Genomic DNA, 19,130 nt, shown 5'->3' on the forward strand with positions numbered 1-19,130 from the left:
GTCAGCGGACGGGCTGCGCGACAGGCCTCGAGTCGCAGCTCTCGGCCAAAGCCCCGCAGAGCCGCGCTAAGTCGTCCGTCCGGCGGCGCTGAGCCGTGTGTTGTCTCGGCTGAGCTGTCTGTTGTCTGCTGAGCCTCGCGCCCTGGCTGAGCTGTCTGCTGAGCTGTCTGCTGTCTGTCTGTCCGACAGGGAGGTCTGGCCGGAGGGCGATGCGTTCGGCGCGGCCGATATCGCCCCGGAGGAAGAGTTTCTGGCGCTGAGAGAGATCCACTTCGCCGAGCTGCCAGGTGAGTGCCCCCTTTGACGGGGGGGGGGGGGGGCAGAGTGGCGAAGAGGTGCGACAGGACGAGAATGGGATGTTATTGTGGCGCCGCCGCAGAAATGGGTCGGAAAGTGTCGGCCGAATGGTCGGCAGGGAATGAAGTGGAACGAAATTAAATGGAACGGCCTGGTCAGGGTAGAATTGAACGCCAGTGTTACGGTCTTTACCATTGTTATAGATTGCAGTTGTTTGCCATTATGCCTTTATTTTCTCTTCATTTCCACAGCTGATTAGTCGTAGTAAAATGCAAGGTTGGCAAGCAGTAGCAAACTAATACAGCTTCTGTTAGTTCTAATAGAACTTCCATTGGACGTTATGTCACCGTCTGATTTCGGATTGATTGATAATGGTGCGTTTAATCAGTGAGAGTCGCATCTAAATTCCGTACTGTCCCACACCACGTCAATGTGACCCTGGGCGTCGGGTCAGTTTGACAGCGCGTCAGTTCGACGGGGTCTCGTTCGCTCGACCGGAGACCCCCTGTCAACTCCGCCAGTTTGACACCACGTCAGCGTGGTCGCAACGGCTCGACCCGGCAGCGGACGCCCCCCGTCAGCTCTACCAATCATAAACACTTCAGAGTACCCACACATTTAAATTATGCCACTACCCCGAGAGGCTGGTCTGTTCACTTAACGGTGCGGCTGCGGTCCGTGCACACTGCACTGAATGCACAGCTTCTCCCTGTTTCCCACCTACATACCTCCACCCTCCCTGGCGCGGTCTGACGTCTCTCGTTTGGTCTCCCACCCATGAGCAGTTAGTCCCGCAGCGCCATTAGTCGGCCGAACCTCTGGCGCCGATGAGCCATTGGCGGCGATAACGGCGCGCCTGAGACGGCAATTGTGGCGCGCGGCGCGGCGGCGACCGTCCTGACTCGTCCCGGTCCGATCTGAGCTGGCGCAGTCCGTCTCTAACGGCAGGAGAAGCTCATTGAGCCGATGGATGGACATTGGAACTGCGCGCTGTGTGCCACCGGTGTGGCAAATAGAGCCCCCGCGTGCTGCGAACGGCACGTGTCAGGACCGGGGCGCCAGGGGGGGGGGGCTGAGACAGTCAGAGAGCTCAGTCCTCCGGGTGGGAGGCCGGGGAAGTGGCCGGGGCGGTAGGAGGCTCGAAAATAGACCGCGAAATGCGCCGACGGCCGCTAATGCGATTCTGCAATCTCCAGCGTCTTCCGAGCACACATGGAAATGAACGGGCCTCGTATGGTCGGGACTCTTCGTTAGATAAATTACTGGTGGCTTATGTTTCATAGCGGGCGGTAAATTAGCAGGGCTCGCTGGGCTGTCGTCGTAAAGCTGGCGTCCGGCGGCGCCGGCGCCGGCGCCGCGCCTGCCGAAGGTGAGGGCCGCCGATTGACATTCACCTCGGACTCACCATCAGCGCCCTACCGACTGCCGATGGCCGCCGGCCGACTCATCTATACGCAACGGTTTCCGACCGGGGCACAGTCCGCGCTCAGCGCCCGGGGCGAGGGACAGAGCGCCGGTCGGACGGACCCACGACTGCCGCCGCCGGCTGCATAAAGGGACACCCTCTGTCAACATCTGATCCGCGGCTCTGTTGACATTAAAGGCATCCGTTGTCTCTCGCTGAACATTGTTTACCCGTCTTGAATACTCAAGTCGCTCTTCTGTCGTATTTACGAGCTGACGTGCCTTCTGAGTGCTAGAGGATAACTCATGTAGCTATATCTCTCCATCTCGTAACGACCCACGGACCGACCACGCCATCGTATCTCTCTGGTGATGGTCGAACCAGCATCGATTCAGCTCGAAACGTGAGGTCAGGGCCAGTTTTGAGAGGAGTGTGGGCCTGTCTGGCGGTGGAGATCGGGATGGGAGCCACTCCGGTGTGGGTGGGAGCGGAGCTATGAGCCGCTGGTGTAAGTGGGAATTGACCTATGAGCCTTTAGTGTGAGTGAGTAGGGAGTTATGAGCCGCTGGTGTGAGAGTCCGAGTTGAGAGACGTGTTGTCTGCTGACCTTCGGGTTGGTGGCTCCGTTTGACTTTTGGGTAGTGGTGGCGGTCTCAGAGCTGACGGGCAGTGAGGGCGAGGTGGAAACCCCTCAAACTCCTAAGTCATGGATAAGCTATTTTCAGATGAACAGATTTTAGTTTTTTTCTTCTTTTCTATCAACCTGGAGGACTGTTGGACAACACAGACTGCATTTTTCTCGTTATAATACTTCTCCTAACCCACAGCCGTGACCTAGACTAACCCCTGTTCACCCCGGCCCGCTCTATCCTGCCCTACCCCGCCCCGGCCTGAGACAGTTACAGCCGATTAAAACGTCCTCTCTGACGGCTGATGTGGTATTAATGTCCTCCACAGCGTCCGATACCGCTCGTCTGCAGACACCAGGGGGGGGGGGGGGTCATGTCAGCGGGTACACCGGAGGCCCGGTCGGTGGGTCGCCTCAGGGCTCAGTGGGTCAGGACAGGTCAGAGTTACGCATTGCGCACCGAGACATTGATATGAGCTGGGATGTGAAGGTCTGGAGCAGTTGGACTGATAATTATAATTTTTAGATGCTGTTACTGGTTACTCATGATTGGCATTTTCCTTTATCATTGATGTCATTTTCTGACCGACACGAGTTGTTATACTTATAACGCATGGTGATGGTGGACCGAGTAAAAGGTGTGAGGGTACTTTGCATGCAAATTCTTTCCAAAATAAAAAGTGTTTTACCGTGCCTCCGCAGAAGCACCATCCATCACAGTCACGGGCGTAGGAACGTCATGAAAAGTGGGTGGGCCACCCTGTCAAGGGGCCTCATTTTCCAGGGGCCTCCTATTTTCAGGGGCCTCCAACTTTTGCCATGTCCTGCTGGCTGCTTTCAAATAGGTATGACCTCCAAATCTAGCTACTGAGATCGGGCAGATGTACCCAGGCCCCAGGGGCGTAACCGCTTAAGCGAACAGAGCGGAAAGTCCGCACCATTTTTAAAACTTATTCCCCCTCCGATTTTTTTTAGAATCTATTTGCCGCAAACGGCGCATGACCCCTGAAAACCCTTACACAAATGTTTTCCTCGTTTCCCAGGTGCCCCCATTAGCTTCATAGGCGCCCTCTTTGGCATATAAGCGCCCTATGTATAGTCATCAGAGACATCCCTATATGTCCCACAGTCGCATACAATGTGCGCTTATCATAGGCGTCTCTCTTTTATGGACACTTGAAGCCTGAAGGCGCCTCTGTTTGCCATGCCGGCGCCCCTGTTTGTTATGAATGCACTCCCATGGCATTGATCAATTGCATTGCATACCCCTATTGCATGTGGACGCCCATATATGTAGGCCTCACAGGCGCCCCTCTTTCGCATTGAGGCGCCGCTATGGGCATCATAGGCGCCCCTCTATTGTACGTAGGTGCCCTACTGTCTCAGAACCGCTCCCTTTTGGCATGCAGACGCCCATCTTTCGTACGGATGAGCCGCTGTGGTTCTTTAGAGACGGCATGGTGCTCCCAGACGCAGATGGGGCTCTCGGAGTCGACAGTGTGGGACCTTCAGTCGTTGATGGGTGCCTGCCAGATGTGGACCCTGGTGTGGAGCTATGAATGCGCTGGCTTAAATCCCTCAGAGGCCGGTACATGGACATTAGAGCTAAGTGAGAGCTTGTGTGGTGCCTTCAGTGGCCTTGTGGGGAGCCGTTAGACATCAACATGGTGCTCTCAGGAGCCGGTGAGTCCTCAGAGTCACCGGTGTGGGGCCTTCAGAGCTCGGAGATACTGGTGTGGGGCCCTCAGAGGTGTCGGTGTGGGTCCTTCAGATGTACCTATAGAGCCTTTAGATGCACAGGTGTGGTGGCCCACAGAGGCGCCGGTGTGAGGCCCCCAGAGCCACCGATATATGGCCCTAAGAGACACTAGTATGACCCTCAAAGGCGCCGCTGTGTGGCACTCATTAACACTGGTGTGGAGCCATCACAGGCGGGTGGAGCCGTAAGAGGCCGGAAAGGGCCCTTAGATGCCTACAAGGAGCCTTCAGAAGCCGGCGTGGCACCCTTATGGGGATAAGCGTGTCTACTTAGGAGCCCTTGAGGTGCTCTCATGAGCTCTGTGGGGCCCTACCGAGCCGAAATATGGCCACGGCCAGTTGCCGCCGCATGGCTCTTCGGACTATCATTCTCAGGGGCCTCATCTGCCTAGTTTGAATAGAAGGGCCTCTCAGACCATCAGTCTCATGGGCCTCCTCTGGCTAGTATAAATAGAAGGGCCTGTTAGACCATCAATCCTAGGGGCCTCCTCTGGTTAGTGTAAATAGAAGAGCCTCTCAGACCAATCTCAGGGGGCTCCTGTGGACAGTATAAATAAAAGGGCCTCTCAGACCATCAGTCTCGGGGGCCTCCCTAGAAAAGTGTAAATGTGGATAGAGGGCCCCCTCAGATTCATTAGGAGTGGACCTCTCTGACTATCAGTCTCAGGGGCCTCTTGTGGCCAGTATGAATATAAGAGCCTCTCAGACCATCGGTCTCAGGGGCCTCTTCTGACTGGTGTGGGTAGAGGGCCCTCCCAGACCACCGGTTTCAGGGGCCTCCAGTGGCCAGTTATATGAACAGAAGGGCCTCACAACCATCAGCCTCGGGGGCCTCTTCTGACTGGTGTGAATAAGAGGGCCTCTCATACCATCAGTCTCAGGGGCCTTCTCTGCCTGGTGTGAATATAAGGGCTTCCAAGGCCATCAGTCACAGGGGCCTCTTCTGACTATTGAGGATAGAGGGGCCTCCTCTGACTAGTGTGGGTAGGGGGCCTCGGCTAGACCGCCAGTGTCAGGGGCCTATGCTGACTAGTGTGGATGGAGGGGCCTCCCAGACCACCAGTCTCAGACCTCTGACTAGTGTGGATACAGGGGCCTCCCAGACCGCCAGTGTCAGGGGCCTCCCCAGACCAGTGTGGATATTGGGGCCTCCTCAGATCCACTAGGGCCTCTCAGGCCATCAGTCTCAGGGGCTTCGACTGACAAGTATGAACAGAGGGCCTCCTTGGATCCATCACGGCCCCTTGGAGTCCGTGCATGGGGATTCGTGGAACTTATTTTTACCGAGTTTGTTTATTCTGGAAGGTGACGACGTCCTCTCAAATCGAGACGAGGGGCCTCGAGTAAAAAGTGGGTGGGCCAAAACACATGGTTGCCCCCCCCCCCCCCCACCTCGAAAAGTGGGTGGGCGCTTGCCCACCTGCCCCCCCCCCCTGTTCCTACGCCTATGATCACAGTCACCGTGCCCAGGGCCAGGCCTCCTCTCCGCCTCCCCTCTCCTGACCCGCTGTCCCCGCCCCCACTCCTGCCCCACTCCACCCCGGCCGCCGTGATTGCACTGAGGCGACATCATTCGCTCGGTCGGTCCACCGCCTCCGCCGTGACCGGTGCGGCTTACAATGGAACCGAGCCCGCGCCGGAATGGCCGCCGTACGCCGGAATGGCCCGCGGTGCGCCGGCGGCGGCAATGACGGGATCACCATTGAGGCGGCGCGGGCTGTGACTGTATGCTATCAGTGACCGCCGGCGGCCCGACTGTGATTGAGCGCGGGGGCGGCCGCAGGAAGGATGGGTGGGGGAAAGGTGTACTCTCCTGATCGGATGTGACCGATTCACGGTGCGCTGGGTTCGTTTGGACGGTGGATTGTTAGCACGCATGGATGAAGCCTAGTTGATGGCAGTTTAGGCAGACGAGTACGATGCGCAGAAACATTAAGGTCAGGAAATCTTGCGCTTTTAAAGAAATCTGCTTCTTTCTGCTATAAATCAAAGCATCCGGCGCTTCTTGCCGTCATCGTCACACTATTGATACGATGGTTTCGTGCGCCATGTTCGGCGCTATCCATGCGGCTCGCCTGGCTGGCAGGTCTGCCGTGCCGGCGCCAGCGGCCGCTCGCCCTGCCTGATAGAAGACTGGGCGTGCTCCAAAGTTGCTGCGGCCAGCGGCGCGCCATCGTTGCCTGACGGATGGGCCCGGGCGCGGATTTGGGCACTGATATAGAGCTGCACTCTGCCCCTGTTCAGCAGCGGCCGCCGCGCCGGTCCGGGCTGGCGCGGCCAAGTGGTTGGGGCTCGGTAGTCGAGGGGATTACCCCGCAAATAAATCTGGAATTCGGTGTCAAAACATGAATCTTTTTATTTTTAAGCAGTTTTGCTGTTGTTAGCCGTCAATAAACTACGGGGTAGGTGAATAACTGGCTCTGTTCGGTTTAATTTAGTTTATTGACGGCATGCCAATTGAAACGCCGCGGCTTGTCAATCCGGCATAATTTTCAATTAAACATCCATCCAATGCCTTGCGAGCTGGGTTCAGCGATTTGGCGGCGTCTCCGAGGCCAGGCCGCTTGATAAGGACGTTGCTCTTGTCCGGCAGTTGGTTTTATCTGGATATGATTGATTTGTTTCATATTTGATACGGTGGGAAACTGGACAATAATGTTAGTTATTTGTTGATGTATTACACCCCATTTTTATTGCTGCTGCGCTTGGCGCCTCTGAAGATGATCCATGGGTTTGTGAAGTATGTTGTGGCATGGTGACTCTCTAACAGTTTTTTTTTAGAATAGCTCTCAATCAGTTTATCCGTTGCTATGAAACATTATAAAGCATGTTAAAGTGTTGTATTTTCATTGATTTGTTAAGTTACATTTTTTGTTCAAATATAGTCGCATGTCATCTATAAATTGTTTATGAAAGCTACCGACAGGCACAGTTCAGTTTTCACTTTGTTGTGGATACGTACTCGTATTAGGCTACACGGCGAGTAAGCACATGCTAGATGTGATTTCTTCATTTCGATACATGTGCCAGTCCTTACTGGGCTGCATAGCAATTTTCTTTGCAGTATTTATTTCGGTAGTCAAGATTGCGCCAGGTAGTGCTTGTTGCATGTCTGACAGGGCTGCATGTTTTAAGCATAATTGCTCCATTTGGCCGTGTTTGGAGGTCTCGGCGGGCGCCCGTTCGGCTCTTTGTTGTTACCTGCCCTGGCTGGGCGGGCGCATTACCGGAACGGCGAGCCGACAGCCGTCTACCCACTGAGGGCATCCGTCGCTGTCGGGCCGCCGAACGGCGCTACTCTGCCCGGGATCTACAGACGAGCTCAACCAGCGGCTCGGCTAACGAATGTGTCTGTTCAGTGTTTGACTTTTCCAGTTTAGCGTTCAGACTGATGGCTAATGCCCTTTTTGAAGTAGTTGTGAGTACCACAAGGGCTTATGTTGAATCTATGGGTCATCCCGTTGAACTGTTGCAATGCTGAGCACATGACAGCCTTGAGCGCAGGCCCGACTCGTGCCGTACACTGGTGTTTATCGTGCGGAAACGGCGGCCGTATGTCACGGCCACGGTCACTGCTGAATGTCAACAGGGCCCTCTGTCACGGGCCGAGTCGTGCATTCCACGGCACACATCGGGGCAATGACGCTGCAACCTCCCTGCTGCATATTTCAGCCCTATTGGACCACAGTGCATACTGCATATTTCAGCTGCTTTGGTCCCGAGCGACACTGCTACTGTGTGATATGACAGGTTAGCTGAGTGTGTTGGGCAAAACTCACCGTTGACTCGATGTGTATAAGGAATGTCTCAAATAGCTGTTACCGATAATATCACGACTAAAATATTGGTGCATTTATAATTAAACACAATCCAGTGAACGTCGCAGACTGGTGTTTGATTCATCTGTGATTGAACCGATTGGATTGAATCAAACAAAATTTGTTGAATCAAAAAGGTTTGATTCACCGTCAGGATTGTTTGCTTCACAAGCCATGATTGAATCAAACGCATTGGGAATCAGGGTTGATTGAATCAAAAAAATTAATGATTCATGAACTTAAAAAAATTGAAGTGAACTAATATGGTTCATTATCAACAAATATTAACACTACTGCCATTACATGACAACAAAAAGAACACAACAAATAAAATACTATCCCTGATATTTTGTATATTTTATTTTTTAATTGAATCAAAAAAGAATCATTCAAAAAAAAAATTTGCCTGAATCAAACGTGTTTCATTCCATTTATTGTTTTTTGATTCTCTGAATCAAAAGGAATCGATTCACCAAATTTTTTGAAGGAATCAAACGGTGATTGAATCAAACAAAAATCAAATGAATCAATGATTGAATCAATCCAAAAAAGGTGAATCAAAAACCAGTCTGGAACGTCGTGCCTTTCAAACGTTATTTACTATTCCCTCCTTCCGAAGTCTTTCAATATGAATATGCTGTCGGCGTACTATATTGCATCAGGGCCCGCCTGGTCACGAGAAGCGTGGGCGTCGGGTTGGGTCCGGGCGCCGTGGGCTTCGGACGGGGTAGGGGCGCAGTGGGCGTCTGATTGGGTCCGGGCGCCACCGTAGGCGGCCCGATGGGTCCATCCCCCCTCCCCCACCCCATAGCATCGGGTGATCAGTGTCGAGGCCGGGTCTCTCAGCTCGTCTGCTGGTCCACTCAGAGAGTGGCATCTCGTCAGTGTCACAATGGGCCGTGGGAGTCTACAGGACGGAGACACGCCGGCGGATGAATGCAGATGGAGAGGCATTGCTTCAGCATGAGGTGAGGTGGAGCTGAGAGGTCACCGGACTGGCCATGAGATGGGGTGGAGCTGGGAGGTCACGGGACTGGCCGTGAGCTCCAGTCGATGGAGCTGAGAAAGGCCAAAGGGCTGGTGAGGGGTTCCAGTCGCAGTGGGCTCGAACTTTTAACTTTTTAACTTCCTTTAACTCTTTTTGGCTCTTGGCAAGCATGGTGTAACTATGAAAAATTAAAAGGTTCGATTATTTCAACTAAACAATAAGCGGAATGTGGCATAGAATCCGAAAGAGAAATACAATTTTACCTACTGACTTTTCCGTCAACGTGCGTAAATTTGTGCTGGCATGAGACGCAAAAGTGGCTGCTTTCTGCTTTACAGTGACCACTTTGTTGAAAATTGGTCCTGACCTGTGCCTTAGATCGGCGCCTATTTTTTCAGTCTCAACCAACGCACAACGCATAGGAACTCTGGAGAAGAACTTAGTAAAATGTTTGCTTGTCTTTCCTGAGTAGCTGGCAATGCTAAACTAACGTGAACTTGGCTTTGTTCCGCAGCAAAATAAACTGCAAAGTAGGCCTATAAAGTTTCCGTGCGCTGTCAGCTTTGATGTGAAATATTCGTCGGGCCCTGCGTGGCGAATACGGTGGCGCTCAGTCTGCGTTCGTCCGTCGTGAGCTATGCGAGGGATCAGCCCGTGCGACTGCGGGGCAGGGTGGGCCGGTGGCTGTCGGGGTAGGGTGGGCCGGTGGCTGTCGGTTTACACCGGGTCTGTGGGCACGCCCCCCCCCCCCCCGCCGCCGTCAGCGCCGGTGAGACGCTGTTTTTTCTCTGCCGCCGGTGGTGATTTGCAGAGGTAGCGGTGGCTTTGCGAGCCGAGCCCACCGAGGTGACTTTAATGTGCGCCATTAGGGCTGTGAGCCCACCGAGCCACCGACTCGGCCGAGAGGCCTCATCTCGACAGCATTAGCTGTAATGGCCGTCCGCGCGCCGCTCCTCATTTTGATGGGTGGGCCCGCTCGGGACACGGCGCGAGGTCTCTCAGGCATCTGACGTTTTTTTGCACGCCCCCGCGCCGGCCGGAATAATATCGCAAAGATGTGTAATGACTGATGGTCGACTTCCGCGTCAGATTACAGCTATTCATCATTCGCGCTCCGCTGAGTTGTTGACACACCCTCTGCCTCAGCTTTATTTTCGTAAGAGACTTCCGATCCGTGGCGTTGGCTGTTTGATTTTCGACATGTTCGGCGAGTGCCGCGGGTAGCATCTGCTTTGGCCTGGTGTTTCTGATATGATCTTCGGTGGATTAGTAGCGCATTTGAACTAAGCGACACCTCATTTGCTCGGCTGCTTTAGAAATATGCTAATCTACCCTGTGCAGGCCTATATTGGTTTCTCCCGCGCACTCTACCGGATGAAGGGTTACTTATCGCAGGGATATTATCGCCTTCCCTGGCTGTAAGCTCCATCTAATTGACCGTTTCAGGAGGTGGCTGAACGGCGTAATCCCTCCATTTTCCTCTCCGGTGTTTTTATTAGATAATTAGGCTTAAGAGTATCGATATCTTTTACGTCAATTGTCACTAAACGTGATGTGTCTTAAACAAAATAAACTACATATGAACCGGATTTGTGTCATTTGTTAGTACGTTAATAGCATTGTTTAATGGTTAGGTATGTACGCTACCGTATTTCTTTGCCTGTGTCCCGCGACTTGGGTGAACTAACGCTGGCAATATCAAAGTTTTCAGAAACAATATGTCATGCCAACGCCGGTATCCGAAACACTCCAACCCCGACCTGCTATAAACTAGCCCAGATTCTGTCTCGCTATCTGACGCAGCTTTACTCATCATGGCGCAGCCTCGCACCGTGTCCTGGACCCGCGCCACGATCGTGTGTTCTGGCGGCTCGTGCGGCACGTGCCCGGGGGGGGGGTCATATCGGGGACGGGAAGCGGCGTGCCCCCTGCCCCGCCGTTCTGAGTACCTATCTCTGTCCGTCCGTTCCTCCGCGGTACAGTGCTGCGGTCCCGAGTGGCGCAGTGGGCAGGCGCGTGTGGCGGTCGGCGGTTCCCCGTACTGACCCCGGCGGCGCTCGGCTGGAGGCCGGAAGGTCAGCCTCTGTCGGTCAGCTGGTGTCGGCACAGCTGCTACCCCCCCCCCCCAACGGAGACGGAAGTGGTCACCGGTCAGTCTTTGTCTTACTGTATCTCGGAGAGGAGTGGAACGCAGGACCGGCATGTTGTAACACCCTGGAGCCGACATTGGAGGTCATTGGGTCAGGAAGATTCGGCGTCGATAACGCGTTTATATTGAAGAAATACGTGTATTTATGTATACGTTGAAGTGTAGGTAATGCGGGTGCACGGCAAGTCGAAACAGATCAGAGTTTTTATTCAACTTTGACTGCTTATTAGCCTTCTTTTTTACCTACGCCTTTGGAGCGCTACGCAGGCTTTCTTCCATAAACTCCTTCATGTTGGTTCTTTGTGCGCTCTCCGGCTCACATTTGGTATGAGGGGCGGACTACTCGTCATTTCTTCGTGCGAGATATGCAAATGGTGGTTATTGCATCAACCCCGCAGTTGTGAATTTAACGACAGGCACTTGGGCTAGGCGGAGGTGCTTCCAGTGGAAAAAGTGGAGCCTCGAAGGGGCTCTGGTACGTGCCGGTTATGTAAATAGCCCGAGTAAAGTCGGCCCCGCCGGACTTCCAAAACAGGTCCTGCCGCGCGGAAGGCGCTCAGAGGACAGCTAGAACGGAGCAGGGTGATAACTCTCCGTGGATTGCCGGCGTATGCGTCTGTGATGGCTTTCAGCGCTGCCTTTGCCTTCTGATGTGAATGCTGAGGGCTGTCAGCTGCACTTGGATCAGGGCTGGAGAGCAAACGCCGCTACGAAAATCGCGGGTTAAGTGGAGCATATGGCTGTCAATTGTCATGGTAAGTTCTCTACAGCCGTACGTTTTCCCCCTTTCCTACAAAGTTTATTGATGTGCGTGAAATTTGTATTTGTATGTGACTCAAATTAGTTCTCCACTGTTTACATACGTGGTCTTTTACAGTCGCATCTAAAAGGGAGTGAAAAGCAAACAAACAGAACGTTTAAAAACCTGTTGTGAAGACGACAAAGCTATTCATCTGCTATATTTTAGAATTTCCTCGTCTATTGTCAAGTCAAAATAAAATCCGTGAATTTATTTTTCGAAAGGAAGACATCGTCCCGAATACCGAAATATGAGCCATCTGTGCGTCTCGCCCCCACCAAACCGACCCAGCTCCTATAATGAGCATCATTACCATGCAGGCCCTGTCGCTTGTCCGTATCCATTTCCAATAATGATCGCAATTAACGGCCACCGAAGCTTGCGGTTTTAACGAGAATCGATGATGCATCTGAGTCCCAACCGCCGCTCGTCTGCGTATGTTTGAGGTGAGAGGTGAACTGAGGGAGACGTTCTGCCGCGGCCGTTTGGCGTTCCGCGTATCCTGCTGGTTTTCGCCATGGCGGCGACCGTGGTACGAGAGACAGCGCCTTTATTCGCCGACTTGATCCGGTCTCTGGAACGGCTCCGGTCTCGGAGGCGCCGCAAAAACGTTACTCGGCCTGCGTGAGACGTGTCTCCAGCTGGGGCGAGCTCACAGCTCTGTGCGGTGGCGCAGAGAGGCTGGCAGGAGCCGATCCTGAGTCCCAGACGCAGCTGCGGTCCTGAGGCGCATACTAGGCGTACTCCTTTCTTACTTTGGCGTCTGGTCAGACTGGCGGAACCGCCGTCGCTCCGCGCTGATGGTCTCATCACGCTGAGCAACCCTGCGCCGCCACCGCAGAGGCCTGTTTATATCCACACGGCGTTCAACTGAGATTAGGCCGCGGAGTGGGATAGGCGTCCGACAGCTCCGCGCCTTCTGCCGCGGCTCTGTCGGCGCGTTACGGGGCGGCAGCTGCAGATGACTCTCGGGGCCCCGGGGAGGCGTGCTGTTTCGGCCCCATATCATCTCATGACTGACATTGCCTCGGATATCTCAGGTGATTCCTCACGATCGTCGCGGTGATGGTCGGCTCGGAGACATGTCAGCCACTCTGAGCAGACAGGCTGCCGCCGCGCTGGTCCGGAGGTGAAATTAACGTGGTTAGGTTGCCAGAACAGACGCTGTTTGATGAAAAGATGCCTGCTGGTAAACACTGCCGGCCCTGTTGCAATCAGTTCTTTTGTCGCGCTTTTTTCTCGTTCCTTTGGCTTCACCCTGTCTAATTTGTTGTCTCGCTGTTTTTCTTTGGCTGATTCCCGGCTGTCCCTCTGGTTTGGTATTACTGTCGCATTTCACCGCTCCTATCCAAAAGCCCGGTAAAATCCTCATCAGTGGTAAAATCCTTGCTTCGTAGGTTTTTTTTCTTCTTCGAGCGCCGTATTACAAAGGAATCTGAGACAGCCTTTGTCTGACCTTAACATGATGCTGAATGGCCTTTCCAACTTATTGCTGCGCAGAAAACATTCGATCGAACCGGCGTAGGTTCCATATGGCTATGAGAAGCCTCTGGTATCCAAATTCAAAAAGGAGCAAACCCCTTCGCAACGTCTGCTGTTTAAAAAGCTGGGACCCACGAGGGATCTCTTGAACGTCAATAGCTTTCGCAATCCGGATGTTCTAAAGACCCAAACTCATCATCATCATCACCGAGACCCCACGGTGTCATCCAGCCTCATAGCTGTCATATCCTTCCCTGGATTGACAGTGCGGCGGTTCAGCGCATTCAGTCTGACCACCGGCGGCTCCAGAAAAGAGTGATTTCGCCAGCCGTCAGAATAATCTATTTCACGTGCTGTTTGGAAATGGCGCGGTTAACTCGACAAGTGGTTGAACAGTTGCTTTGTTTCTCACTAAGAGGTTTAGCGAAGTGCCTGGAGAAGTTCCTGGGCCGGATATTGGCAACAGTAACTCTTCTGAGCAGCTATTAGGCTTGGCGTTGTATCGTTTTATGAGCTGTGACCTATGCATGACTGCCCTGTCCTGGACGCTCGTGTAACCACTGGGCTACCACTGGGCTGTGTGACCATTGCGGCTCTTATCCCTGGTTCGTGTGACCGCTGTCACGTGAGTGGCGTCTGTGTCATCTCTGACAGCCATTGGTGCAATTGTGTGACTTTGTCCCGCGTGTAACCCTCTGTGGCCAACGTGCCGGTGGGGCCTGAAGCCGTAGTGTTGCCACCATCCATTCCGTCCCCTGCCCCCCTGCCCTGCTCCTCTGCTCGTCCCTTACCACCCAGTACTGGCCGACTTTCCATTCCTTCCCGCCTGTCGCGGTCCGTTCTGTTACTAGCCCTGCCACTCTTCTCGTCCCCAGCACTCCAGTGGTAGTAGCTGGCTGTCCATCCCGCCTCTTGCCCTGCTCTCTGTTCGTCCCCAGCGCCGCAGTAGTGGCCAGCCGTGGAGTGACAGCGGCAGCCACCCGGCACCGCCCCGCCACGCCCGGCGCCGCCTGCCCGCGACAGTCGGCGCTTTTTATCCGAGCCACGTCACCGCCGCAGAGAGCAAACATCCTTTCAGCCGCACTCTTTCAGCCGCCGCGAGCTGCCTTGGTTTCCGTCAATGGCCGACGACTGGCACCAAAGCCAGGCGGTGGTGTGTAGAGCCGGACTTTTTGTGCGGCTTGTAATAGAAAATAAAGTGTGTCATTTGTCTGTCAGGTGGCTGTAGTCGTCATTCAGTCTAGCTTGTTATTTCCGGCTCGAACCAGCTCTCCTCTCTGCCCTTGTCTCTGGGGTGACCGGCCGTCCCCTCCCTCTCTCTCTCTTCCATCGTCTGCCTCTCTCCGCCAACCTCGGATTGACCCAATAACAGCGCGGGGCGGCCTTCATCAGCCGGTAACGAACCGGGCGGGCACGCCCAGCGCGGCGCCTCCCGTCACCGGCGGGCCCCGGCGCGACGCCTCCTGTCACCTGGGGGCGCACGGACCGGCGTGTCCTGTCACACCGGCGGGCTCACGGCCGTCGCCGCGGTCCGACGGCGGACGCTGAGGCATACATTAAAGGGAGATAATGAGCTTTCTTTTTTCTTAAATAAAAATTACTCGACATCTATACTATTTCTACTGTAGTTTCTATAAAATATGAAAATTTCCTAGCACATTTTCGTATGTGAAAAAGGTTTTTATTTTTGCAAAAAAGAAGCAGTACTTGCAGTACTTGTAACACCCACCGAAATGCGTTGTCCTTCTCTATAAAAAAAATCGCAGTATATGGCGCTTTTGTTTCAAACAGCGACGCTTGGGTTTTTGTTTATGTTATCACCTTGTCGTTGCTTGGTTGTAAGGATTCTAATTTGAATTAGAGATAATTCGGTTTAGAATTAATTAGATTCTAATTCGGGGGTACATAGTGCCTACTCTTCTTTGTTTCCAAGTAGGTAATAGGATTATTTTGCGCCACAAATGAACGGCATGCGCCAGAAACGCAGCCAAATCTTGCGATTGCGACTACGAAATTCATTATTTTGGCGTCAGAGCCTGAAGCGAAAAATACAAGCATATTTATTTCAAAAAGACTTCAGGTTTGTCGAACGGTGTTATGAGAATTTTGATAACAGTACTGCATAAGTTTTTCAGTGATGCCGCAAAAGTGTTGTATCTATCTTCTTTTATTGTGCAGTCGGCGGGACCGATTCAAAATTGAGTCGTTGCTACTAAAATAGCAGCATATGGCGTCAGATGATGAACAGGAAAAATAGTTGCGTAAATTTAGACATAAACCACCCCCAAACCATGAATATCTTTTGAAGGCACTATAGACGACCATTAACTAACTAGAGGTGATGAAGATCAAATGTAAGGAATACGCTCATTTTACAAAATTACATGTAAGTACCAAAAAGTGATGTAAGTACTTATTCAACGGTCATTTTCAGCGCTCCCCGCTAACGTGACTTCAAGTTGAGATATTTGCGGCAAGGTACCGAATTGAGCAAAATGGTTTTAATTTACATTATAACTTGTTGTGTTTTGTCAGAAAATGGTCCTAACTCAGATTTTGTGGAAAAAGGTCATTATCTCCCTTTAATGTATCATTGGTACACGGGTTGTGGTACCCTGTCTTTGTGTTTGAAGAAGCGCCTAACGCGATGTGTTACAGTGTGGGGTCTCTGTTTCGTGTCGTAAGCCTTTGTGTTTGGGTCATTAATAGCTGTTTGTGGGATCAAGGCACTAATATGTTATTGATGCCTTGTTATTGATATGATGTGGCACGGCTCACCGAGCTACTGTGATGTTTTATAATGTCTCTGACGTGGACGCAGCGAAGCGGTGTCATTTTCAATTTGCTATCCTCAACCTGTACCTGGTTTTTGTCTACTGTGTCGCTGCAGTGCACTGCACACGGCCTTGTGGCTATGACGTGTGTCGCCTCTGTGGTTTCCCATCATTAAATGATATGTTTGCGACGTGCTGTTCCGCTCGCCGCTGTCCGCCGTGACGTCTCAGTAAGTCGGCTACTGACGTAGCCGGTACGTGCGCCAGCCGGGCGCTGATATAGCCGGTACGTGCGACAGCCGGCCGCTGATGTAGCCGGTACGTGCGACAGCCGGCCGCCGTACATTGGCTCCGACGCCGCGCGCGCTATTTCGCAGCCGGCCGCCGGCCTTGTCTGAGAGGTTTACGGCCGCCGTGCCGTTTCGGCCGCGGCTTTACTGGCCCTGTCGGCGGCGACGGTTGTGCTCCGACGGGCGGACCGTCGCAAACGACACCGCTCCCGGAAAGGCGCCGGACAGGAGGGCTGCAGGTGGTGACGCGGTCGGTACAGCGGGTGGGGTTGACAACACTGCCACCCTTCCGCTGGCAACACAGTTCACGGTGGCCGCTACAGGTCTACAGTGACGTTAGGCCCCGACCTTCAGTGTCGTTCCGAATGGATCTACAGCATCATGCCGTCTAGACCTTCAACTCGTTCCGTTTCGTCTTTGTCTGAACCTGCATTATTCTGTCGTGACCTTCTGCGTTCCGTTTCCACCTTAGCGTCGTACCTTTGGGACCCCCTGTGTCGTGTCGTCGAGCGCTGTCCGGCCGCGTCGAGGGTGGCGGCAGGCCTATCGCCCTCGTTAAGCGTTCTATGGCCACCGAGCCGCGACGATTCGACGGCCGCTGGCGGGTTAACTGTTCATTGGCACGCCCTGACCCATGACTGTTGCAGCCATTGAGCCATTCCAGAACCAAGTTTGCCATCGATTGTCAATCTTTCCCAACCCGGAACAGGTCGCGCCTGGGAATGCTGGCTCGTTTTCTGACTGATGTCTGTTGCGGTATGGAATGCGGGCCGGCGGTGATACTTACTGCCCTGTCACTGGTGCATTGGGATCTTCCTCAGGATAATCACTTGAAAGAGCAGGTGCCGATGCAATGATAATGGTAAATGCAGATGGTCGTTTCGCTGTTATTTAGTCAGAGCTTTAGTTTTTACCGTCACGGTGCTTAACTATATATTGGCTGATCTAGTATCGAATTATTAACACGCACAGTGGAAGGGTTGCGAGTACTACGTCCAGTGGAAGGGGGGGGGGGGGCGGATGTCGCCCCCCCCTAAGATCTCAGCTCCCACTAGAGCTAGAAAGACGAAATTTGGAGGGTAGGTGGGGGCCATGGGGAACTCTGTTGTGTGTGAATTTCATGACCCTAGGTCAATATCTTCAAGGTCAAATGAGGTCAAATGTGGTCAAATCTGCCATATTAGCGACTTTTTTGCGTTTACACGCCGATAACTCAAAAAGTTACCGGCCGATTTTCTTTTTTCTTTCACTATACGAAAGAACAAACATTTGTGAGTATGTATGGTGAATTTCTAGATAATCCAACAATAAATATGGCAGTTAGAAGCCTGCTAAGGGTAAGATGTCGCCGGCTGAAGCGGGATCGGCCGACGCGGGAAACGCGGCAATCACAATTTTGTGTTTACACACTCATAACTCAAATTGTTACCGGCCGATTTTCAAAATTCTTTGACCATATGATTGCCTGTACATTTCTCAGTCTTCTCACCGAATTTGACGCGAATCTAATATAATCAGCGGTAAGGAGCGCGATGTAAAGACGAAACCGTCCCGCCCCGGCACAGTCTACAATTCAGGCGGCGCGTAACGGCTAGCGCCGGCCGCCGCGCCGCCGCGCCGCCGCGGCGGCAGAATGTTTGACTTTACACCGCTATTACTAGAAAAGTTGTGAACCGATTTCCTTATTTCTTGCACGAGAAGATCCGCAATTCAATTCTGGGCAGGTAGCCGAAATTTCACATTAACCCGCGCCCTGCTGGGGGTCCTGGATTTCCACGCCCTGCTGGGGGGGGGGGTGTTTGAACACCCCCCCTTGTAACTCAGCTCCTGGGCCACGTAGCGATACGCAGAAGGCGGCGTTCGAAAGAGCGTAAAAAATAATGACGAAATCACTTCGGTCAATTTTTTGGTCAGGTCAAAGGTCAGGTCACCAGAGGTCATTGAAGGCAAAATTTCGCCGATTTCCAGGTCGAATGTCGAAAATTTCCAAGAAGCCAACGCATAACTCGGGAACCAATAGAGCTACAGCGCCGCGGAAAAGCGCATTCGATAGCCCTATTAACGCCCTTTCTGAGTAATTCTCTCAGATTTGACCTAACGTCAACGGTTTTGCCTGCAGGGGGCAAAAACTGCAAAAATAGCCGATTTTTTCGAAAACAGTTTTTCTGCAATAACTTTTGACCCAAGCCTTGTACGAGTTTACTTTTACCGGCATCGTGTTCCTCTCGTCAAGACGCATCGAATGAACTATGACTTGACTTTGAAAGGTCAACTTGAAAATTTGACCTCAGGTCAAGGTCATGACCTGACCGGAAAGGGTCATGTTGCATATCAGTCGATCCGTATCGTCGAGCTGAACACATCTAAGGCGTTTTCATCGCTCTAGCGTGCCTCTATCAAAAGTTATTTGCGAAAAACTGTTAGATACCATTCGTGACCTAAGATGACCTCAGGGCATAAACAAGGGTCACGGACACCATTTTCAAGTTCAGTGTGTCTAAACCACTTGTAATTCGGTGTTTGGGAGTGTTTATAATGTCTTTCATCCAAAAGAGGCGCATTTCAATTTTCTCCCATTGACTTATAATGGGGAGGTCGCAAAATTGACCTGACCTTAGGTCATCGATATCAAAATTCTGAGATATACATTTTGTACATGCTATTGCTCTTAGCAATCGCTGAAAGTTTCAAAGCGATCGGTCACTCGGTGTAGCTATGACAGACATTGAAAGTTTTTATGAG

At 52.6% G+C, this 19,130-nt stretch overlaps 1 protein-coding gene across 1 annotated transcript in view; it reads left to right on the forward strand.

Moving 5' to 3' along the window:
* The window catches only part of LOC122383280 (protein timeless homolog), a 34,733-nt gene extending 20,460 nt beyond the window's left edge, over window positions 1-14,273 (forward strand). The window contains exons 16-17 of the mRNA XM_043369557.1: window positions 190-287; window positions 14,263-14,273. Coding sequence (XP_043225492.1) covers window positions 190-287; window positions 14,263-14,273 — 109 coding nt within the window. The remainder of the gene's footprint in view (window positions 1-189; window positions 288-14,262) is intronic.
* The last annotated feature ends 4,857 nt before the right edge of the window (window positions 14,274-19,130 follow it).

This window comes from Amphibalanus amphitrite, unplaced genomic scaffold (genome assembly GCF_019059575.1).
Source record: "Amphibalanus amphitrite isolate SeventyFive unplaced genomic scaffold, NRLGWU_Aamphi_draft 000159F_arrow, whole genome shotgun sequence".
In the NCBI taxonomy this organism is placed as follows: domain Eukaryota; kingdom Metazoa; phylum Arthropoda; class Thecostraca; order Balanomorpha; family Balanidae; genus Amphibalanus; species Amphibalanus amphitrite.